This window comes from Lampetra fluviatilis, chromosome 12, assembly GCF_964198595.1.
Source record: "Lampetra fluviatilis chromosome 12, kcLamFluv1.1, whole genome shotgun sequence".
In the NCBI taxonomy this organism is placed as follows: domain Eukaryota; kingdom Metazoa; phylum Chordata; class Hyperoartia; order Petromyzontiformes; family Petromyzontidae; genus Lampetra; species Lampetra fluviatilis.
The window spans coordinates 1257602-1281820 of NC_136286.1; the positions used below are offsets into that span (position 1 = coordinate 1257602).

The following is a 24219-nucleotide window of genomic DNA, read 5'->3' on the forward strand; positions in this document are numbered from 1 at the left end:
CACCGCATCGCCTGCACCGTCTCCATCCAATACGGCGGTCCAGGGTTCATTGTGACATCTGCGGCGTCGCCTCCATGCCCCCCCCTCCACCCCCCTCCCCTCCCCCGCCCCCCAACACCATTAGCCACCCGACTGGGATGTTGGTGACGGGTCCCATGCATTCCGACTGGTGTCACCTGCCTGCGGGTGTGGGGGGTAGTGCTCGCTGCCTCTCGCTGCAGGCGGCTCGTTCCTGCTGCTACTGCTGCAGATGGTGTCGCCTCCTGCCGGATGGTGTTGGCTGCTGCTGTCTGCATTGTGTCAGTTGGTGCCAGGCTGGGTCCATGTGCAGCAGTTTGTGGCAGTCGCTGGGATCATCTCGGTTCCAGCATGATGTTGTGAAGGATAGAATGACACAAACCGTGACCCTAACCCTGACCATAACCCTGACCCTAATCCTGACCCTGACCCCTTGTTAGTTTCGCCTCAATGAGGCTCGTGTGAGTATTTCTGACAATGATTGAGTATCAGGTATGCAAAACGCCTTTGCTTGAGAAGGCCTTAAACCAGCAGTGGATGAGAGGTATGCATTTTTGACACTTTATTGTTTAAATTAGCGTTCACAATGAGTGCAATGCGTGACTAATGCACGGATGTGCACACATCGGATTGGACAAAGCGCTTTGAAAAAAATCACCGCAAAAAAAAACGTAAAGTTTACAAGATGCAAAGCACAATCAGTTAAGTGAGACGATGTTGAGACATTCCCCATGACTATATATGGGTACAGGAAGGCGTTGGCTGCATCGAGCAACGCGTGCACAGAAATCCACAAGCGCGCGTACAGACAGACTCGCACCAAGACGACAATTCACGGCATAGCCTTGAACAGACTGCTGGGGCGAGTGCTGTTAGCAAGCACCTGTGGAGGCCGGGGTCAGAGCCACGGGGTCAGAGCCACGGGGTCAGCGCCACGGGGTCAGAGCCACGGGGTCAGCGCCACGGGGTCAGCGCCACGGGGTCAGCGTCACGGGGTCAGCGTCACGGGGTCAGCGTCACGGGGACACGCGGCGCGCGGCGCGCGCCACGCGGATCGCGAGGGCGTCAGCTGCGGACGGCGCCTCTCCCTCCGCGTACCCCGTGTGCACGCGCGCGTTCTCGATCCTGAATATAAAAAACTATAATTTAAAATATTCCGATTTCTTTTTGTCCAGAAAAGTGGGAAATGATTGACATTGGTCACTGTGTGTCTGTGTTTGTGTCTGGTGGTACCAGTGCCGGCCCGAGCCTCTTGGGGGCCCTAAGCAGAATTTGATTTGGGGGCCCCCCTCCCACCACGCAGACTCATCTGTGCTAGAAGATTACTCGCTCTTTTTTCTCCTCCTCGGTCCTTTTCTTTTTTCTTTTTTCGGCACCAGAGGGATACGTCCTTTTTTGTGACATGGCTTAGGCGTATTTATTATCGTGACGTACAATTGCGCGCACCTGCCCGCGCCCGCGCCCGCGCCCACGCGAATTGTCAATGAGCCGTGACATCCGTGAGCCGTGACAAAGCAGCAGTTGTCGACAGAATTTTCTTGTCTTGAATCATTTATTCATTCATTCATTAATTCATTTATATCACTTGTTTAAGTTATTTAATTGTAAAAAAAAAACGATTCGGGGGCCCCCTGGTGGCCAGGGGGCCCCAAGCAGCCGCTTAGTTCGCTTATGCCTCGGGCCGGCCCTGGGTGGTACCGTGTGGTTGTTTTACTAAACGAGAAATATTTAACCACGGCGGGGTTTTGTTGTTGTTGTTGTTGGTCAAACCTTTGTGTGGGTGTGGTTTTTTTCTCTCCCCCCCCCCCCCGCTTTTCTTTTTTTGCTAGAGCAGTGGGGGGAGGATGCGTTGTGGTAGAGAGAGAGATGGTGGGAGCCGGAAGATGGGAGGGTGTGAGTTCGTGGTGGGAGCCGGGAAAAGAGGGGGGGGGGCGTCGGTGGCGAGGGGAGGAGCGAAGGGGGAGTGGCGCGGGGGAGGGGGAGGTGGGAGCCGCCGAGATGAGAGGGAGCGGCGGCTCCGGCGCTCTGAGCGCAGACTCGGCGCACAAAGCGGCCGGTGACAATGTCCGTAATTAGCGTTAACTTTCCGCGAGCCCGCCGGGCCCCGCCTTTTAGCTGAAGGTCAAAATAATAAATGTGTTCCCTAATGGGAGCGTGGAGGAGCAACAAAGCGCTGAGAACACTTTGACACGGCGCCGAAGGGGGGCGGGGCGCCCTGGACCAGAATGAAAAGGCGCCTCCTCCGGCGTGACGAAAGCGCGGCCCCGGCCAGAGCGCCTCATCTCGCCGCTCGGCTCCCAAGAAAGGAGGGAAGGAGAGGCAGGAGGGAACAGGGCGGGAGAGGAGGAAGGAGCAGAGGCAGGAGGGAGCAGGGAAGGGGGAGCGGAGAAGGGGGGGGTAGCTGCATGCCCCGTAATGAATGCACGGCGTTCTTTGAGCCCGGAATGCGATTAAGTGTCCGCGCGCTCATTACGCGATTTGTCGCTCCGAGACTCAGCCCGGAGGGACCACTGTGTGCTCCTCCGCATCATCATCAGCAGCTTCACCTTCATCTCTGCATCCTCTCCATACGCCTCTTCACCTCCCCCACCACCCTCCGTCCTCTCTTCAGTGATCCTCCAATTGCCCTCCCCTCCTCCCCCTCCCGTGGCGCCGCTCGCCTCTCCCGGACGCTCCTGAACCCGCATCGTGAGAACCTGCAGATTCTGCCTCGGGTTTTATTATCTCATTGGGGGGAGGTGGGTATGGGGAGGGTGGCAAGGAGGGGGTTTGCGGGAGGGAGCGAGCGTGCGGGAGTCAGCAGGGGTGTGGAGGGGGGGGGAGCCGTGCGGAGTAAATGTTTCATTAGACTCGTGGACGCCGAGCGGCGCTGCTCCCCGGCGCGCAGAAACTTTATTAAAACAACGTCCCCCGCGCAACACGCGGCGCGGCACAGCCCCACTCGCGCTCAATGCGATTATGCAGATTCCTGGGAAACACTCGTGGGCCGAGGGGCGGGGCGGGCGGAGGCGGGGTAAGGGGGCGACGGGGGGAGGCCTCGCAGGGATTGGCCAGCACCCCGTGCAGCTCTCGGCCTCCTCTGGACTCGTCGCCAGTCGCGGCTAGGAGGGGGAGGAGCTCTGGGGTGGAGGGGTTGGGGGGGGGGCTTCAGAAGGACCCCTTTAATATTTGCAGCACGGCCCCGGCTCATATTGCATTGAAAGGAGCGCAGCGGGGCTCCCTCTGCACGGGGGAGAGGAGGGGGAGGGGGTGAGGAGGAGGAGGAGCGGGTGCGGAGGCGAAGATGAAAGCCGCCGCCAGGGCCCCAGGGCCCCTTTCTCTCGAGTCCGCGGCCGGGCCGCTCCTCCTCGCGATCGCCTTTGTTTTGGAAGAGTCCCCCCCCCACCCCCTCTAAACTTGTATTATTTTTGCACAGAGAAGCGTAATTGAGCCGTAAAGGAGCGCGCGAGAGTTGGTCCAGAAAGCCGCTGTTTACACGCTCTTTAAAATGTTATCGTGATTGATGGCCGAGAGGGAATCGGTTTTTTTCTTTCATTATTTTTTTTTCTCTGAGTCTGCGGGTCTCGAGTGAAGGTGGCGGCAAGGAGAGTGGCGTCGTTCCCCGTTTCTAACCACCCCCCTCGACTCCCCGACTCTCCGCACCCCTCCCATCGCTCTCGGCAATCGCTAGGTAATGGTGGGGGGGAGGGGGGGGGCTCGGTGTGAGACGGGTCGAATCCGGCCGGGTCGATATAGGTCGACGTGGGCCTGCTAAGGTCAAATGGGTCGCGCCGAGCTGCAGGGGCAGTGCCTTCGATACATGAGTTTGGTCGGCTCGAGTCTGGTGGAATGGGATCAAATCGGGTCGGGATGGTTTCACACCGGATCTCGTCTTGTTAAATAGTCGGATCGGGTCACTCCCCGTGGCCGCCCGCGCGTGACACGGAGTACGCGCGTGCGCTCTGCGCGAGCGCACAAGCGTGCACACACACGAGGCAGGGTGCACGTGTCTGGTGTTTGTACAGCCCTTAAAGTGGGCAACGCGCGCGCACACTTTACGAATGCACAGCAGTGCAAAGTGTAAATACTGCGCCGTATCACGTGCACACGCATGCGTACACTTCACAGAGCCGTGGGAACTGCCAGAGAGAGTGGACTCGTGTTCTATACAACGACGACCACCTACCTCATCATCAAGCAAGACCTCGACAATGTTCCTCGCCCCGCCGACTCGAGTCCCGAACGCCCTTATGGGATCGCGCTGATGGTCACCACCCTAACAATGTCACCGCAGATCGGGAATGATCGCCGCTGCTGTGTGAACAGAGTGGAACAACGAAGACGTCCAGAAATAACCCCCTCGATCGCACCTCCGATTAGCACGGTTGGCTTCGTATGGTGCGAAAGAAGTGCAACATGCATACGCGCATTCGAGACACACACATCGCACCTCCTGGCTTTGACATTCCTCCTCTACCAACAGCATCAGAATATTACAAAAACCAACGTCCACATCACCTTAACAAATGAAAATTAAAGACACCAGCCACAGTAAAGCGACTGTGGCCATGCAGCCCAAACTGTGGAACATTCTAGCAAACACACTGAGATACACAGATAGAGACCGCATCGGAGACCACTGCGCTCCTTTAACGGAGGAGGAGGAGCAGGAACTTGACGCGAACTCTGTCTCTGCTGAAGGCCTCGCGTCGTGGCGAGCGGCAGACCTCGACGTGGGAATCGAGTTCCTGAACATATCACTGCCACATGCAACAACAGCATCGTCTATATGTAGCGAATCTGAGCTTGGCTCCGCGCCTCTGAGTTGCGACCACTACGTCTGCAAATTTGCGCGCGTTACAAATTGAACTATTATTATTATATGCGTACAACCTGTATATTCAAACATATCCTTTCATGGGCACGTATATGAAACAAACTGTAAACTAATTGTCATTCTGATTTGTATTTTTTTTAAATGGTTGGAGTAATTTCACACGCGTGTATGCACGCCACTGTATACTGTATAGTAAATATCACTCTTGTAAGAGATACACAATGTACTCTCCAACACTCAGAGAGTTCACAGAGCAGTCGCCTTACACTCATCAGGGTGCGCGTTCAATTCCCATTCCCAGTCATCATCCACTGAGTCATCTCTCCTCCGTAGGCAACACAATGAGCACACATTTTCTTTAAAAATAACAACAGTGTCTGAAAGCCCCCGCCATAATAACGTGGAATGACCGCGTTGTATTGGTTACGGATCAGCAAATTGAAAGCGGCAGTCGGGTCGGGTTTCGCTGCGTTGGACCACGAGGGGTCGCTCAAGCCGGTGGCCGCGAACCCCTTTCCGCCTGCGCGACGTTGGGTACCCCTGCCAAAAGGGGTCCCCAGTGCCAAGAGAGAAGGGAACCTCTGGTCCCCACCGATCCCCTCGCACTCCCTCGCCACGAGGCGTATGCGCGGACCCCCCCTACCGCGTGCCAGGAACGGGGTCCGCACCCGCCACGCCACCTACGGCACTCCACTCCACTCCGCTCCACTCCGCTCCACTCCACTCCGCCCGCGGATTCAAGCCACGCGATCCACCCCCCCCCCCCTTACGGCGCCGCGGGTTAATCATGTTGCCGATGGGCATCTGAACGTCCCGGCTTGCCGGAATGGTGACGCGCACGCTGGAGCGAAACGTGCACAGACGCGCAGCGCTCCCCGTGCCAAAACCGGCGCCCCGTGCATCCGCGGAGCGCCTACGTGACGCGCGTCCAATTAAGCCTCGCGCACAGCGGCACGAACCCCCGACCCGCTAATTGGCGCGAGGCGATTCCATCGCCTATTAAGCGGCTTGAGAACGCGAGCGGGCGGAATACAATGGTCGTCACCCCCCACCCTCTACCGCCATCCCTCCCAAAAATATAATGATAAAATGTACAAAATAAAAATCACAATGAGTGTAACACGAGAGAAATCCTCGCGCGTTCGCCAAACGGGGACTGAAGAGGAGGGCGCGCTGGCTGTGTTTGTGTCGAGTGCGCTGCGCGGCGGCGAACTCCCGCGACGCGGAGCGAGGAGCGATCGTGCGCTGAATACGGAGCGAGGCGCGCTCACGAACACACACGCGCACGCGCACACGTGTACACACGCGCACGCGCGCAAGCGCACGTCCCACTCTCCACCTGCGTGTGCCGCGCTCCCCCAGTCCCCTTCGCCGCGCCGCGCAGCTCGCTTCGCCATTTTTGCCGAACTGAGCCAGCGGCGGCTCCGAGCCGCGCTTGCTGCTGCTGCAACCAGAGACCTCGGTCCCGCTTCATCCAGGTACGGGGTAGATGTCGGGCGGGCGGGTGGGTGGAAGGTCGGGAGGCAAGGAGCGGGGAGGGGGGAGAAAGGTCGGACGGTGCCCCGGGCGTTAGCCCTGGCGGGCCCGTGATGGAGCGAGCGGCCGCCGTCGTTCATCCCGGAGCGCTCCGCGTATCCCGGTCCCTGTCCCCTCGCTCATCCGCGGGCGAGGCTGCAGGCAGTTGGATGCGCAAGGTGACGCGCGGTTTGGGGTTTCGCGAGAGGTTGTTTTTATTGTCTCTCCTTCTGCGGCTAAAGACGCTCGGTGACATAGCGAGCGTCCTGTCATCGTGGTGCGTGCGGGCGCGTGTGTGTGTGCGTGTGCGCGTGTGCGTGCGTGTGTGTGTGTGTGCGTGTGTGCGTGTGTGTGTGCGTGTGTGTGTGTGCGTGTGTGTGTGTGTGCTGGCGTTTATTTACGCTGTGTATGCGCCTACATAACCAACCACATATGCACGACGCGCGTGACACGCCACAGACGCGGCACATGCACATCACGGACACAATAGATGTGTCCGTGATGTGCATCGCCCGCACGACAACATGGACCCACGCGCATGTGACGCGCCTCTATTGTGTGGGTGATGGACGACGGAGGCACACACAGCCCGCCTAATTAGATACCGCATGCCACAACCGCAGCCACATTCTGTACGGATGCATCTCTCGTGCGTCGCTATATGCAGGCAGCAGCCTGCGCATCGTCTGCCGTCCACAGCGTGGGTGCCTCGTGTATGCTGCCCTATGGCCATTGTCATCAACGTAACCTGTGCATCAAAATGGTTGACGCACGCGTAGCGCTTGCCCGTCTCGTTCCCCGGTATCGGTTCAGGGTCAACGATTGTTTCACCCCCTTGGCGGGTCGCCGGGCGTGCGACTCGTGAACGGATTTCAGGAGCGAGGCTGCGTCGCGCAGCTGCGAGCTGTGAAGGCGAAACAAAGGCGGGCGGGAGGAGGCGCTGCCGTCTTTACGGACGCCCTGCGCGCGTGCGCTCGCGACAAATGATGATGATGGTGATGATGAGGATGATGATGATAATGTGGAGCTCGCGGTGTCGAAAACTCGATCGAGAACATGGCATCACCGGCACGGGCCATCATCATCGATGGCCATCACGAACACCGACCATTACCATTGTGTTCCATCGACAATGGGAATCATCATCATCATCAATAATCATAACTACCGTCAATCAATGACAACCACCATCATCATCTCCACCGCCATTATAAATCATAATCGTTATAATCAATCCTCATTGATCGTCAATCACAACAACAAGCCTCATTGGCGTCGTCATGATCATCAAAAAATAATCGTCACCGATAATCGGTCATAATCATCGATCATCCATCAACGACGGACCATCATGACGAGTGCACGGCATTGTTCCGCCACCGCCGTGGCTGCCGCTCCAAGCGATGATATCACCACCCACCTCGCACCTCCACGATGACATCACCACCCACCACTCACCTCCACGATGACATCACCACTCACCTTCACGATGACATCACCACTCACCTCGCACCTTCACGATGACATCACCACCCACCACTCACCTCCACGATGACATCACCACTCACCTTCACGATGACATCCCCACTCACCTCGCACCTCAACGATGACATCACCACTCACCTCGCACCTCCACGATGACATTACCACCCACCTCGCACCCCCACGATGACATCACCACGCACCTCCACGATGACATCACCACTCACCTCGCACCTCCACGATGACATCACCACTCACCTCCACGATGACATCACCACTCACCTCGCACCTCCACGGTGATATCACCACTCACCTCGCACCTCCACGATGACATCACCACGCACCTCCACGATGACATCACCACTCACCTCGCACCCCCACGATGACATCACCACGCACCTCCACGATGACATCACCCACCTCGCACCTCCACGATGACATCACCACGCACCTCCACGATGACATCACCACTCACCTCGCACCTCCACGGTGATATCACCACTCACCTCGCACCTCCACGATGACATCACCACGCACCTCCACGATGACATCACCACTCACCTCGCACCCCCACGATGACATCACCACGCACCTCCACGATGACATCACCCACCTCGCACCTCCACGATGACATCACCTCGCACCTCCACGATGACATCACCACCCACCTCGCACCCCCACGATGACATCACCACGCACCTCCACGATGACATCACCACTCACCTCGCACCTCCACGATGACATCACCACTCACCTCCACGATGACATCACCACTCACCTCGCACCTCCACGGTGATATCACCACTCACCTCGCACCTCCACGATGACATCACCACCCACCTCGCACCTCCACGATGACATCACCACTCACCACTCACCTCCACGATGACATCACCACCCACCTCGCACCTCCACGATGACATCACCACTCACCTCCACGATGACATCACCACTCACCTCGCACCTCCACGATGACATCACCACTCACCACTCACCTCCACGATGACATCACCACCCACCTCGCACCTCCACGATGACATCACCACTCACCTCCACGATGACATCACCCACCTCGCACCTCCACGCCCGCTGCCCCAACACGCGCTCCTCGTGGACACATCAGGGATAACCATCAGGGGTAACCATCAGTGGTAACCATCAGGGGTCACCATCAGGGGTCACCATCACGTGAAACCATCAGGGGTCACCATCACGTGAAACCATCAGGGGTAACCATCAGTGGTAACCATCAGAGGTTGCCATCAGGGGTAACCATCACGTGTAACCATCACGTGTACCCATCAGGGGTAACCATCAGGGGTAACCATCACGTGTAACCATCAGAGGTCACCATCAGGGGTAACCATCAGGGGTAACCAACAGGGTGATCACCAACGTGTTGTTGCTGTTGCTGCTGTTGTCAGTGCTGGGGTGGAAATTGCTGTCAGCGGCACGGGAGCGCGGAGCGGGGAGGGGCTCGGGAGGGTGGGGGGTGGGCGCCAGCCCCTCCCCGCAACTTCCAGACAGAGCGGGGGGGGGCAAGCTACACACTGCGGGACTGCGTGGGTCCCATTGGCTGGTCGGTATCGGCCCCATTGGCTATTCCATACTGACCCCAATGGAATTTTTGGCATCGGATCCAATGGCTATTCCATATTGACCCCAATGATAATTAACATCGGCCCCATTGGCTCTTCCATCTAGTCTCCAATGGCTACTTTACATCGGCCTTATTGGCTCTTCCATATAGACCCCAATGGCTATTTGGCATCGGCTCCTCTGGCTTCCATATTGATCCCAATGGCTACTTGACATCGGCCCCTATAGCTATTGGAGATGGCTTCTAATGCCTCTATTTTCCCCCAAAATATTCAAAACCCATCCCTCGCGCCTGACCTTTGTTGTTGTTGCTGCTGCTGCTGTTGTTGTTGCAGACTGTAGGCCCCGCAAGCACTACCACCACAGTGCAGCATGGTGAAGGTGGGAGCCGGGCTGGGCGGGAAGCCCTGTGGAGATGGCGGGGTCCCTCCCGGGACCCCGGAGGGACCCCCGTCGTGGGAAGGGGAGGGCTCGCCGGCCCTCATGTCCCCGCTGGACGTGACGCAGCTGCATTACCCGGTGCCGGACAAGGTGAGAGGGCAGCTCGCCACCACCACAGCCACCACTATCACCACAGCCACCAACACAACCACCACTATCATCACCATCACAACCACCACCATCTCCATCACAACCACCACCATCACCATCAACATTTCCATCAACATCTCCATCACCATCAACATTTCCATCAACATCTCCATCACCATTACCACCACAACCACCAAAGACAACGACCCCCCGCATAGCCGATCACAGACTGTTGGGGCATGTTCGTGAGTTGCACCTATGAAGGCCAGCAAGGCACACGAGTGCACGAGCCTGACCGCCTTTGTCTCCCCCATTGGCGATGTTTACACATCGCACCAGGTACTCATGTTTGAGGCTGAGTCGACGTAGATGAGTCCAGGGGACCGGTCCAGATAATCGTCACTGGTGTTGGCCGTCAGCGGGAATCGAACTCGGGTTGCCGGGTTCGTATTGCAGTTTGCTAACCCCCCATCACCACAACCATCACCACAACCACCAAAACCACCACCACCTCCACAACCAACTCCATCCCGACCACCACCTCCACTACAACCACAACCACCCCCACCAAATCCACCCCCAACACCACCCCCATCACCACCACCACTGTCACTGCCGCCAACACCACCCATTCGCAATGTCCATTATTTAGGCGACAACTCGTGGCTCGTGTACGCGAGAGTCTCGCTCACAGCAATTCCTAAATTCGTCTCGGGCATCTCCTGGATGATGTGCACAGCGCTCCCTCCTCGGCTGCAGTGCTCAATTAAATATTCAGCAGCGTCTGGTCACGTGCTGCCCAGAGAAGAAGACCACGTAGATCTGTGCCCCCCTGCCTCTGTGCACGCGACGCCGTCCATCCGCCTCCCGCATCTCTACCCCAGCGCTCGCACGCACGCAACCCGGGCATCGGTACAGTCAAGGGGTGGGGGGCGGTCCGTTCCACACACAGAACTGCAATAAAATACAATTTTGATTCATCAGCCTTTGCGCCCTGTGGGAACATTTTTCGCAGATCCCATGTCTCCAATAAAACAAAAAATCGAAGCTTAAGTCTCACTGGGTTCTCCTCCTGGTTATAATTAACGACTTGCCGCTGGGTGAAGCGGGCGATGTGCATGTAATTCCGTGGGATTTACTCTGCTTGCTAGGAGTGTTTCCGGGCGAAGGCCCCACCCGTCTCTGAACGGTTGGATGCTTTCCCATTAAGAAAGTGTCCCAACTCGTGAGAACGAAGGGGGGAAGTTCCTGCCAGGTTTGAAATGCAGTTCCATTTTCAGATTTGCGCCATCCTTCCACTGGTGAGTTCGCAGAGCGTCGATTTCACCGTCGCAGATACAGAGTTGCCAGGGGCCAATACGATATCGTAAGCGAGCGAGGTGTCGTCTGTGAGCCACTGCTCTGGAGGCAAGGTGTGTGTGGTGGATCATGCAGAGATTTGTGAAATTCTGAAACCCACGCGGGTTCCAAGTGGCTAGGACATGGCAGCACAGCGAAGTGGGATCGTCAGCCCGTTTGTGTGAACCTTTCGTGTTACTACCCTCGTAATGTGGAATGGTTTTCTCTGCTTCCTCCGGTTTCCCCTACTGGACATGTGAAAAAAAGAGCTTCATAGCTCATCGGATTTCTCCAGGAAAACTCAATTTCCCAAATACCCCAAAGCGGGACCAACCTGAAACAGGTGCCTTGAGATTCCATGAGGATTTCTGTGATAAAATAACGTAACAAAAATTACATTATTACAGTCCGTAATGCTGTACATATATACGTGACATTTTCACTTCGCTTACTAATTACACTGTGATCACATTTGGTCTAAACATGAGCAAACAAATAGCAAAGAGGCACCCGGGGGCGATATTGAGAGACTGCGAGCCATGGGGGACCCATGTGGAGTGGCCGGGGGGGGACCCTTGAAGGATATTAATTAAAGAGGCAGAGCATATGGCTTGCTCCCTGTCCAACCGTTATGCCCGGGATGGGTGGGTGGTTGGGGGGAGGGGTTCCTTAGATGGCAGTGCTATTGACGAATGTGCCGAGTGCTTGGCGCTGGTGGCTGCAGAGTTGTTACTCGCTGGCTCTGCTCAGCACGAGTTCGACACCGGCCCCGGGGGCTGCGCACCAAATTACACTCGGAGATTATAGCGGGACGGCGCCAATCAGTTCGTCACTGGCAATTAGCGAATTCGTTTCGCCTGGATGTTTGCGAATGTGTCTGTTTTGTGGGGGGTGGTGGTGTCGGGCTGGGGCTTAGCTGGTGGGTTCGGGGGTATGGGTCACGACACGTGGCGATCAGCGCATGCGCACGTCGCGATGGGATCGCACGTACCAAACGTTGATTTATGTTACGATTTCAACTTCGTGTTTATATTATTCGAGCGCGTCAGTGGAACCCCGGTGGAGAGATGTTCATCCAGCAGTGGATTGATCATGGCTGATGATCATGATTATATTATTGCAGTATATCATCATCCACACGCGCGGCTGCAGCACTCTCTCTCAACATGAAAGTTGCTCTCACATCACTGGGGCACTAATCCCCCCCCCCTACCCACTGCCATCGCCATAAATAATACACGCTCGATAATTTACCACAAATGCATTGAAAAGGTCACGGCCCAAGAAAGATCCCGTCGCGACCGTAAGAGAGGAGATGCCGCTGCCAGACGGAGGCGGGCGGCGCGAGGGCGCTTGAACGAGTGAGCGTTAGAACGGTGTTAGCGCAACAAACCAGCGCCAGAGAGCGCGGCGTGCGCCCCACGGCCACGGCCGCGCCCGTCTGCCCCCGGGGCACAATTTGCCTGGTGCGGATAAATGTAACATTATCCGTAGTCCTACCCACTCATGAAATATTAATCCATTAATAACCAATGTAAATGACTGTCACCGGGAGTTATTAATGCGGCACGGGCGCGTCCGTCGAGGGTTCAGCCGGGTTATTGGCCGATCCATCTCATTTAGCGCCAATGCACTTTTCGCCCACGCGCGCGGGGTACAGATGAGAGGAGAGAGAGGCGCGCGCGGTGGCGGTGCATTCCAATTGGTGCTGCTGTGGATTCAAGGAGAATCGATTCGCGGGCGAGGAGGCTTGGCCTCCGGTTCGGAGGGACCTGGCGACAAGCTGCCTCTGCCACGGCGTTGTCGCGAGGCACGGGGGTGACCTTTTGAAATGATAATTGCCAGCTTCGCTCTGTGCTCCTCGCACATCCCCCCCAGCCCTCCGATGCCCCTTCCGATTCTCGAGGCGTCTTTAAGCCCCATTCCCTCCCCCCCACCTCTTTTGCACCTAGGGGTGGTGCAATGCAGAACATATACTGTCGAGCGTTTTTGTGATCACGGTTGCTGAGCACAGTTGCCCTCCAAAGAAAGGCGAAGTGGCCAGTGACAAACAGCGCGAGTGATGGTGGAATTGACTGCAGAGTGTTTGGTGTGCAGACATCGGCTGGACAGGACAGGCGAGAAACCCAGCAGACAGGAACGTGAGCGTAGGCTCCAATAAAAGACTCGTACAGGTCGTGATAATAATAATAATATTCCACGCCACGCGTGGGATTTCTCGAGAGCAGAAGGCGTGATTGTGACCACGTGGTCGGTCATTCCATGAATCAAGCCTGCCGGATGACACGCTGTGTGCATAATTCACACAGCCTCGTTCCAGATCACATACCGACCCAAGAAGAGCCAATGTTATGGCCGTATTGCTTTTCGAATCTGCAACGACCAGGAATCCCAACCACAATACAACTATCAGTGCCGGCTGGAAACAGAATAGATTTGACAGCACACAGAGCTCCAGGTGCATGTATGTGCAAGCCTCTCAGCCTCATGCAGACCAGCCTTGCAACGAGAAAATGGTCACACATGCAGTTCTTTGGAGCTGGTGCTCTGCATAAGCCTGAAAGTGTTTGCAAATGCAATGCACCATTCTGTGCGTCGTTAAATCCATATGAAATAACCACTGCATCACCACGAACCATGCCACCTGAGTTCGAATCCCAGCGACGGCTAACATCAGTGGCGAGTGATATCAGCACGTGTCCTGGGCCTCGAGGTCGATGAAGCCCGACATGAGTACCTGGTACGGTATTCAGAACTGGGGTGGTACTCACCAATGCACCCCTTAGTGCCCGGTGCAGGTTTTCATAGGCGTTCGCTAGCAGCTCTTGCCTCCGCAATCTGTCTGCAGGCTATACTGGGGGTCTCTGTTCTTTGTCCGTCTATATGTATGTACGTGATGGCAGAGGCTGCGTTCCAGACGCATGCGTGAGCTGTCAGATCGTTACATCGTTAGGCGTGAACAAGTGTTCAATTAATTACGTTTTGAATGGGGCTGGCAAAGCAGCTGTCACAACAGCGAAGAGGATCGGTTTCACTGGCGAAACCGACGCCGCAAGCTGCCTCCTCACTCTCCTTGCAAAATCGATGCCTGTTGCCGCGTGGTGTCCCATCCTCGCTTTCTCTCTCTCTGCACCAACCCCCCGCTCCTCCCGTTGCCTCCTCTTCCCAAGATTATCATTAAGACCAGGACAAACTTCCAACCGCAGCCAAAGAGGAGAGGCAAACTCGGGATTCCAAACGTCACGGAGTTCACGGTGAACTTCAACGACAGCGCGTCCGAGAAGTTCAAGGTAAGACATTGAGTCGCCGTGGGTCTGGAACAGACTGCCCCCCCCCCCCGTCTATCCCGTGAACAGAATTTATGAACCGACCATGTCCAGCTGCAGGAGATGCTGGCACCTTTTCGACGATTAAACGCAAAAGCACCCTCTCCACGTGAAATAAGAGAAATTTGTTCCATACAGCAGCATTTGGACATATTGGCGGTGTACACCGGTGCCACATAACACACCGGTCCCCATCAAACAGTTTAAAATCATCATTTGAACCGACATTCGTCTTCCGACTGCTTCGACATCACGAGCACTGATTTTGATGCACCCTGCAAGATTTTCTGACTGGGGTTGCAAATCGCAGGGAAAAATCAATCATTATTGCGGATTTTTTTTTATATTGTGCACCGGTGTACCGCCAATAAGTTTATTTGTTTAATCAGGCAAACGCTGTGCCTGTTTCGACCTTCGCAGTCTCGTCAGCAGAGTCAGCGCTGTTAATTCTCCCAGATGTTATTGGCATGCGCCGTCCACATTCACGGTGCGGCTCATTCAGTGTACATACAACATAAAAAACAGTTTAGAACTCGTACACTCTAAATAAGCAATAATTGCCACAGAGACTGTATTAGAAAGCAGGGCTGTTACTAATACACACACCCTAGTAAACAGGCAAAACAATTCCTATAGTTGCATGACGTTCAATGTCAAACAATTTTGCCACAACGTCGTATGTATTTGGTGACTAGAACGTGGGTTCAGATAACATCTTGACAAAATGGCCGAAACGCATCGCCAAGAGCCTGTGCCTGGGTGATGTTGCCGACTTTTTGCTGACTGGCAGTGACATTTGCGCGTTTTTGACCAAAAACAAATCTTAATGAAAGTGGGCCGGCGTCGCATACACGAGGGTTTAACCACCCGTGTCGACAACCAGGTGACAAAATGGTGGCTGCAGCCCTACATGGTTGTCAGGGGCAACTAGGCCTGAGGCGTCACCACGTGGCTTCTCAGCGCATGACTCGTGCACGATGGTTACGATTGGGACACGGTCACATCGACAAAGGGAGAACGCCAGCGATTGTTCGCGTTCATGGTGGTTTTCGGGAATGAGCGAAAACCACATTTTTGCACGTGACGCGCGCGGTAATGGCGGATGAGTAAGTGGCTCCATTGGGCAGGCAATTACATGGGCATTGTTGTGGGGTGGATGTTCGCTGGGTTGGTTCACAATGAAGGGTGGTGGTGGGGGGGGTGGCTGAGCTGCACAGATAATGCAGACAAGAAGAACATCCATTAGCAAGCAACTGGGCAAGCATTGTAATACACTGGCACGCGAGCGAGTAGACAACTGACACAGCTCACCCGCCGTGGTAATTATCGCCGCACTACAGCCGGACGTCTTCCTCATTCGGCATGTGACGCTTCCGCATGCGTTCGTAGATTCAAATAGAGCATTATCGGGTCACGTTGCGCTTATACGAATATATTATTTACGTTTGTGCACTAAATAATTATATTATGTGCTTCTTTTACATTTATGCTTGTGGTTCGGCCACTGTGCATCGGGACAAATTTCGCGATATTAAAGAGACTGACAATGAGGTTTAGAGTAATAGATGACTTCATCAAGTATTGACATAATTTCGTGATCATCATTCATAGAATCGCTGGGGGAGGGGGGAATGTTGCACAATACTGTCTTGTAAGCTAACGTTTCTGACTACGTTGCTTCTGAAAGAGCTGCGTTTTTATGCTTGTACATCATTGCTAGCACGGCTCCCTTTTTGTTTTAATTTCATTCCAATACAAGTATGCTCCTGAAAACGAATCTTGAGACTCACTCAGGTATGCCACGGTGGCGAGATGTTATCTCCCTCGCCTGGTATGCAGGAGGTCGTGGGTTCCATCCCGACTCTGATGCCTGCTGTATATTTGGTGTTTGCATGTTCTCCCTTCACATTTAGAATCATGCGCTTAGATTATTTGGCTGCTATAAAATTCCACAAAAGCCACTTTCTTGGGCTATCATTTGTGGCCAGGTCACTTCTGAGAAAGAGCTATATAGCTCAGTGAGCCTTACCTGGTAAAATAAAACATTGTTTAATAGTTTAGTGCCTGTGTACATTGTGAAGGATGTGAGATTATTGCGATTATTTTCAGCCGCTGCCATCCACGGGCACGAGAGTGCATTGGGTGCTCACTCTGCGTCTGCTATTCTCTAATCCTCTTATGTCATTAAATGTTGGAAATTGTAATGTAGTCTCATGCATCCACTGAATTTCTCATTAGTACAATGGAAATGTGTACTTAATTATTAAAATGCTCCGAATAAGCTCGGAAGCATGTTTGGGCTTGATTCCGAGCTTCTGGCAGGCCTGATTGCAAAATGGTGATGTTTGAATAAAAGCCAAGAACTTAGCACAAAGTCCAAACAATGTTTGATTTTGAACACGACTGGAATGGCTCATCTCGACAGTTGTTCGTTATGGAGGTGCCTTTTCCACCATCGCAACGCCTCCCCATCCCCACTCCACACACCAGCAGCAACAACAACCGCCATTCGCCACTAAGTGGCTGTGATGTCACCACGGTGCTTGTGCCAGGCTATGTGCACGTTAAGGCCAAGTGATGTGTCGAACGCCCGCTGGCAGGAGGTCACGAGACAGACCCAGGTGACATGGGTCGACTGAGATGACTGGCCGATCCACCACCTGTATCAACACACCTGCACGCCTACTCACACAACCATGACTCGCACACACACCCACGATCATACACACATGAACTCATACATATTTCCACACACACACATTAACTTATACATACACTCTGCAACATACACACGAACTCCTACACACACGTTCATGAACTCACGCACTCACTGAACTGACACACACACAAACTCATACATACACACACATTCTTGAACTTACACCCATCAGCTCATAAATAAAATGCAAATGAATTCGCTCACAAACATACGAACTCTCACACACACACGAGCTTCACAAACATAACGCACGACGTTCAATACAGCACGCAACAACAACCGCTGCCGTTCACCACTCAGTGGCGGTGACGTGACCACGGCGCTTGTGCCAGACTAGGTGCACTTTGAGGCCACGTGAAGTGTCGAAGGCTCTCTGGCAGGAGGTCACGGGACAGATCCAGGTGCCATGGGTCACCTCACTGAGATGACTGACAGATGCAGCAACTGCGCTCCCCACTGTGGCAACTTGCTGCGATGCAGCACAAACGCACACTCACTCTGCAACCCACGTGTGCATCCGCAGCTCACTCTGCTGGTGATGTTCGGCCTCGCGTTCCTGGCCTGCGTCGTCTTTCTAGTCGTCTACAAGGTGTACAAGTACGAACAGAGCTGCCCCGAGGGATCCTACCTGCAGGTACGTGCCTAGCCATACATTCAGCGGTGCGCATTCCACATTGCTATGGCGAGAGCTATGCGATCAATACAACGATTACAGAGCATTGCAACTGTAGATAAAATAAGGAATGGATTTAGCTTTGAATGTAAATATGAGCAGGGAGTTAACAGCGCGGATGGAAGGAGCTTCCAGAGTATTGAGGCAGCACAGAGAAGGAACGATCTCCACTAAGCGAAGGGTGACTGTGGGGTTCGACAGGAAGGGTTGGTTGCTGGGGCGCAGCGGGGAGTAGAGTGAGATGAGAGGAGAGAGGTAGGAGAGTGCGTGGAAGAAACTAGAGTGAGGTGAGAAGGCAAGATGCAAGTAGGTAGGGACAAGTCCATGGGGTATCTTGAAGACGGCGAGTGCGATCTTGACGTTGATCGTGGGTCCATTTGGGGACTGGTGCGGGTGCTGAGTCTGGCAGTTGCATATTCGATCAGCTGGAGTTGGAGTTGGGGGCTTTAGGGGAGGGGGGGGCGTAGAGTGATAACAAATATTGATCGACCACGGAGGCACGAGCGGCTGAGTCGACTTCCACACATCACCTCGCCACGTGGCGCGATGTGCACCACGAGGCCCCGGCGCCCAGCATCGCGGAGCGGGCTGCAGTTCTTGCGGTGTGCCGATATCACCGCCTCGTCTCTGCCATTTCCATGTCCTGTGGCACTTGTAATCCGTAAATATCTGTATGAACCCACGAGTAAAGTTTACGTACCACATACACAGTACATAATAGATGTTTACATTCACGACATTCCGAGTTCATCTCGGTGGTTTATTTTCGTTAAGCAGAACTTAAGCAACAATCATCACATATTCTCGCCCTCTGCGCTTCTCGTCGTCTTCTTACTGTCGCGGACACTCGCACGGATTCCTGTGATGCCATGAATGTTCTCGCTCGGTGCTGATGCACCACGGATCTACCTTGCGCATCTCGCTAGGTAACTGGCTAGACGGGATTTTCTGTGAAGCAAATACACATTGGATTGACTCCGTATCCTTTCCTCGTCCACCTCCTCCTCTTCCCATCTTATTCTGTTTCCCTGTCTGTGTCTCCGGCTCTTTCCATCTCCCACCACTTTGCCTCCCTGCTGTATATCCACGTGCATCCCAACGCCCCCCATCGTCTCGTGTCCCCCTTTCCCTACCTTGCACATTCTCTCAATCCGTCTCCCCCTCTCCTGTTTCCTGCTCCATCCCTCTCGACCCACGACCCCCCCCCCCCCCGCTCTCATCTCCCCGTATGCCCCCCCAACCCCAGCACAAACGCTGCGTGCCCGTGGGCCTCATGGAGTCGTACTACGCGGGGGAGGGGGTGGAGCCCCCCGGCCGCTTCCTGACGCTCGTCAACCGCTACACCGTGGTGAGGCAGTCCCTGTCGCACACCGCCTCCCACCAGCCCGCGGCCCGGGACAACAACAATAACAACGATGACGGCGGTGACGACAGCGACGACGCAGGAGCCTCGCCCTGGGGGGGCGGCGCCGGGACTGAGATCGGGGCCGAGGGCAAGGGCGTCGCGGGGGGCACGGGGGGCACGCCCCCCCCAGCCAGGCTGGAGGAACCCAGCGCCTCCGTGTGACGCGGCTGTGGCGGCGGCGGCGCGTGTTTCGATTCGGCGCACGCACACGCACGCTGGGGCGCAAAGACACGGGTGCACGCACGAGATCGCGATCCATGCACACGCACACACACAGCGCATGCACACGTGCGCACGCTCACACGCACGCACGCTCACACACACAGCGCATGCACGCGTGCGCACGCTCACACGCACGCACGCTCACACACAGCGCATGCACCCGCACGCGTGCGCACACTCACACATGCACGCATGCGCACATACGGACACACGCCGTGCGCGCGGGGGTGAGGCCACGCGCGGTGATCTACGGGACACGCACGCAGCTGCCGCTGACACGTGCGCAGATTTGGGGAATTTGAGTCAGATTTGTCTCCTCCTCCTTCTGCTCGTTCCGCTTCGCCTCGTCCCGTTTATTCGCGGTCGGCAGCTCTGCGTCGGATCCTCCAATTCTGCTCGTATCTCACTCTCACCACTCTCCATTTTTTCTTTTCTTCCGGAAGGATCCCCTTAACGCCCTTGGTGCCGCTGCTTCTTGGCAGCTCCCAGCGTTCAGACCCACCTACGGTGGCCGTTTAACCGCGTCCTCGTAGATCTTACTTTTCTACCTGCCAGGAATCCGCAATGTCACGGAGAATGTTCCTGTCACCTTCTCCCCACGTGCAGCAGCCACTCTGAATCCGATTCCCCACATCTGCACGAGTCTCATTGTTCTGTATTATTCATTGCTAGCGACACGACAAGACTGTAAGGAGCCTTGCTGCTACGCCGTGAGCATTAATTTATTGACGTGTGTGTGTGTTCAACTGGTATTTATGTATTTCTTTGATTAGCTAGTAGCATATTTATTTATTGGCTTACCTGATTGCTGCGGTTATGAAACAAAAGCGCGCCCTAAGCCGAGAGGTTTGCTTGAGAATGACGGGGGGTGCCGGGGACGAGGGTTCGTCGATCAGAAGCCACGAGGTTAGGACGCGTTGCGGACGTGCGGTCAGAGACACCGGCCCGTCACGTGGTACCCTGGCGACCCCGGGGGGAGGGGGCGATGGTGGGAACGCGTGGCGGTCACCAACCCCGCACATCCCTCCAGCGGCCAACACCCCACAGACACCACGTCACCTCCTCCTCCTTTGCGTTGTGTTTAACTCTTTTATGGTACTGACTTGTCGCGGCTTGGAGTTGTTTAGTGGCATCCGGCTCAACACTTATGTATTAATGATGACAAGTGTGCTTTGGTGTGGTAGGCGACGCTGTGTATAGCTCCAGTGTGTGCTGACGGGACAGAGGGGGCAGGGGCGAAGGTAAGAGCGAGACTGCAAGGTTTGATCCCCGTTGCAGAGAAATTAAGAGGTGGGGGTGGGTGGAGGCAGTAGGGGTAGTGGAGGGGGTGGAGTTGTTTGTTTTAGAGGCAGTGTCGGCTCGTGGCTCCAGGTTGAGGAGGCTACACACATCACCCCGAGTCTTCCAGTCTCGGGTGACAAGTGCCAATAGATTTTCTGAGTGACTGGAATGCGAAGGTGACGTGTGAAGATGCTGATGATGGCCCAATGCTGACCAACTCTGCTGGCAAGAATAGGTTCATGTTATTTTGAACCCGGTCTCCTCGTGGCAAGCCCTCCAAGCGAGCCCTCTTCCTAGAGGTCCTCACCGGCAAAGCCCCCACGCTCAGCTGTATCCTCAAGTCTCAAAAGTAGCGGTGGAGGCTGTGGCCGAATCCCTGCACCTCCTCCACCCACGAGGTTCTCTCCAGCTCAGAGGACCTGGTGGGCAGCGTCAACCAAGAGGAAGTGAGGAGGAGCCACGTGCTCGAGGTGCCTGGGTTGGTGTTAGCGTATCGAGCAGATAGTAAATCTCATCTTGGTCAACTGCAGTAGCCGATGGTTAGACACAAAGTCATAAAAGGCCGTCTACTGATCTTCCCAGGAGAACTGGCCTGCGGAGAGCCCAGCACTGGTGCATCAACACCATCGTCATTACCCGTTGCCTTCGCGTTTCGATCATCATCACCCGAGACTGGAAATCCCGCGGGGGATTATCGCCTCTTGAACCTGGAGTCCCGAACTCGCCGCTGCCTGCAGTTGTGTTTCAGGGGGGTGCAGGCGCGTGTACTCGGCGCGGCTCCCAAGTGCGAATACCCTCATCCTTTGTGTACTTTGTGAGTTTCCCCTAAGTCTGGGCACTACCTCCGGCGCAGCCTAGAAGGAGGATGGCTCATTCCGCAGCTCGCAAGCCTCGCTGTGACCACAGCGCCTCGGCCACTTAATCCCGACAACAATGCGACTCAGTTGCCGACAAAGCGTTGTTCAGTGGCTATTCTAGGCCAAGTAAAACAGGGGGCACCACCTAATATCGGGGGGAGGGGGGCATTCACACCCACAGTGTAAACCTCCATGAGTGAAAGAGTAGAACCTCTGGCGTGGGTCAGCTGTCGACTGTGCAGCAGCTGCGGGATCTTGGAGAGGGGGGGAAATGTGAGCGGCATTGTCCGTGATGGCGTCTTTAATTCGAATGCCTCCCCAAGCCACCTCGACAAAGGTCCTGTCTCTGAATGGAGGGGGGGGGGGTCGTTGCTGTTCGTCAGGGGGGGCCGGGTACTTCAGAGACCCACTGATTATAATCGCCACGGACTCTGTAGCCGTAACCATCAAGGGAGCTACCGGAAGAGCAATAAAACGGAGGGAATTAAGAATTAAAGCAACTTGCGACTGCGGGGCTTGGTAAAAAAAAACAAAATGCAGCCGCCACCAATAATCAGAGTTGGCTGTGGGGCTCAGAGAGAGAGGGTGCTAACGGGCGCGCCGTGTCGCCGAGCGTGTGTGCACGTACGTTGAACTTCTTTCGCACCGCACGTAGCCAACCGTGCTCATCGGAGTGTCGGGGGAGGGGAGGGACAACGAACTGTCGTGAGTACGAGGGGTGAAGGTTTCTGATTGGCCGCTGCAGTTTATTTGAAAGAAGACGTTTTTTCCCCCACTTCAGCCCCCGGGCGAGTCACTGCCCGCGTCTCAGACGATGATGTTTGTGGAATGGCGCAGGCAAGACTCTTTAGGGGGTCTATCGAGGTGACGCTGCGAATTGTTGATCACCACGGCAAACTCCCCCAACCCCCACCGGTACAACGACTCCCCCTAAACACCCAGATACACCTGTGGGATCTAACGGCGAGCTGGGCGTGGGGGTACCTGTGCGCCACGGTGGCGAGATGTTAACTACCTCGCCGGGTATGCAAGAGGTCGTGGGTTCGAACCCAACCCTGACGCCTGCTGTATATTTGGAGTTTGCGGTGTCACTCTCCCCGCGGTCGCGTGGATTTATCTCCGGGTTTTCCCCTCCACATTTAGAATCAACGTCACGCGATCAGAGGATTTGGCTTCCGTAAATGTCCACACGATGAAGCCACGTCGTGGCTTCAGGTCGCTTCTGGGAGAGAAAAAAAAGGAGCCCACATAGCTCAGTGGGCCTTACCTGGTTAACATTTGAAGAGTAAAGTTGTAATCGTTTAGTTGAACCTGGGTGCGAACAGGGGAACCCCGCAATGATGAGACCTCTTGTCGTGTTGGTCGCAGGGCCCCCCTCCTCCTCGCCCGCGTGAATTCGTGGGGGTGGTGGGGGCAGTGGGGGTGTTGGGGGTGGCGCCTGTGTGTGTGTGTCGGGAGACGCGTCGAGTCGTGGCGTTTATTTAACTTTTAGCTTCTTCAGGCTCACGCACACCAATCGTGAACGTAGATCTCAGTGCAAAGCAATTGTTGGCTCGTTTGAAGTAGTGTGTGACGTTTAAATGTACCCCCCCCATCCGTAATAAATAAATAAATAAACACACCACTCAACAAACACCCCGCTCGCGTTTAGGCGGCGTCTGTGAACCCCGCGTGCGTTGTTCTTGCGCGGGCGGGCGGCCGCTCGCCCACCTACGACACCGCGAGTGAAGAGTGAGCGAAGAATGAATGGGAATGCTTCGTAATTGGAGAGGGAAGTGTGACCACGTGCCCCCCACCCTGATCCCGTGCCCCGTATCCCCGTAATCGTGTGTCCCCCTATCAATGTGACCCCATGTCCACGTGTTCCAATGACCCCGTATCCCCTCGTCCGCGTGACCGTGTGACCCCGTATCCCCTCGTCCCCGTGACCACGTGACCCCATATCCCCGTGTCCACGTGTTTCTGCCGGCGCTGGAGAACACGAAGATATCGCGTGCTGCCCATCAGAGCCGCTCTCGGATAGTGGCCTTTTGGCTCAGCGATTCACTCCGCTTGGTGATCCGCGATTCGATTCCTTCGCTCGCCCGAGCAGTGAATGCAAAAAGTCAAGAGTGTTGTTGATGAGAATAGGTTTTCCACCTTTTTTGGCAACAAAACAGGTCTTAAGATGTTAAAACACCAAACTGAAATCAGTTTCAAAGACTGATTGGTCCAGCCAGTTTCAAAGACAATGCATATATTATCAGAGTACGTTTTTTGTTTGCATTCTGACCACAAGTATTGTGGTTAATGCAGACACGAGCCCATGTAAAAGGTTTCAGTTTGGTGTTTTAACATCTTAACACCTGTTTTGTTGCCAGAAAAAACGGGGAAACCCTATTCTCATATTTTGGTACTGGCAAAGGAGGTCACATGAAGTGTTGTTAATTTTGTATCG

At 55.0% G+C, this 24219-nt stretch overlaps 1 protein-coding gene across 2 annotated transcripts; it reads left to right on the forward strand.

The window, feature by feature from the left end:
• Positions 1 to 5994: 5994 nt before the first annotated feature.
• On the forward strand, positions 5995 to 23415 carry LOC144935014 (neuronal vesicle trafficking-associated protein 1-like). Of its 2 annotated transcripts, none has more exons than XM_078861303.1 (5): positions 5995 to 6312; positions 9766 to 9961; positions 14470 to 14589; positions 17868 to 17978; positions 19264 to 23415. In XM_078861303.1, exons 2-5 carry the CDS (start codon positions 9803 to 9805, stop codon positions 19582 to 19584), a joined length of 711 nt encoding a protein of 236 aa, XP_078717429.1. In that variant the 5' UTR covers positions 5995 to 6312; positions 9766 to 9802; the 3' UTR covers positions 19585 to 23415. The 2 variants fall into 2 exon arrangements, with proteins under 2 accessions (XP_078717429.1, XP_078717430.1); XM_078861304.1 differs by lacking the exon at positions 5995 to 6312 and adding an exon at positions 6403 to 6528.
• The last annotated feature ends 804 nt before the right edge of the window (positions 23416 to 24219 follow it).

What these genes read in the sequence shown, in the direction of transcription:
- LOC144935014 (XM_078861303.1), top strand. Translation starts at nt 9,803, where the DNA reads ATGGTGAAGGTGGGAGCCGGGCTGGGCGGGAAGCCCTGTGGAGATGGC. An exon ending in ATTACCCGGTGCCGGACAAG is followed by an intron (nt 9,962 to 14,469) that starts GTGAGAGGGCAG and finishes CCTCTTCCCAAG; the next exon opens with ATTATCATTAAGACCAGGAC. An exon ending in CCGAGGGATCCTACCTGCAG is followed by an intron (nt 17,979 to 19,263) that starts GTACGTGCCTAG and finishes CCCCAACCCCAG; the next exon opens with CACAAACGCTGCGTGCCCGT.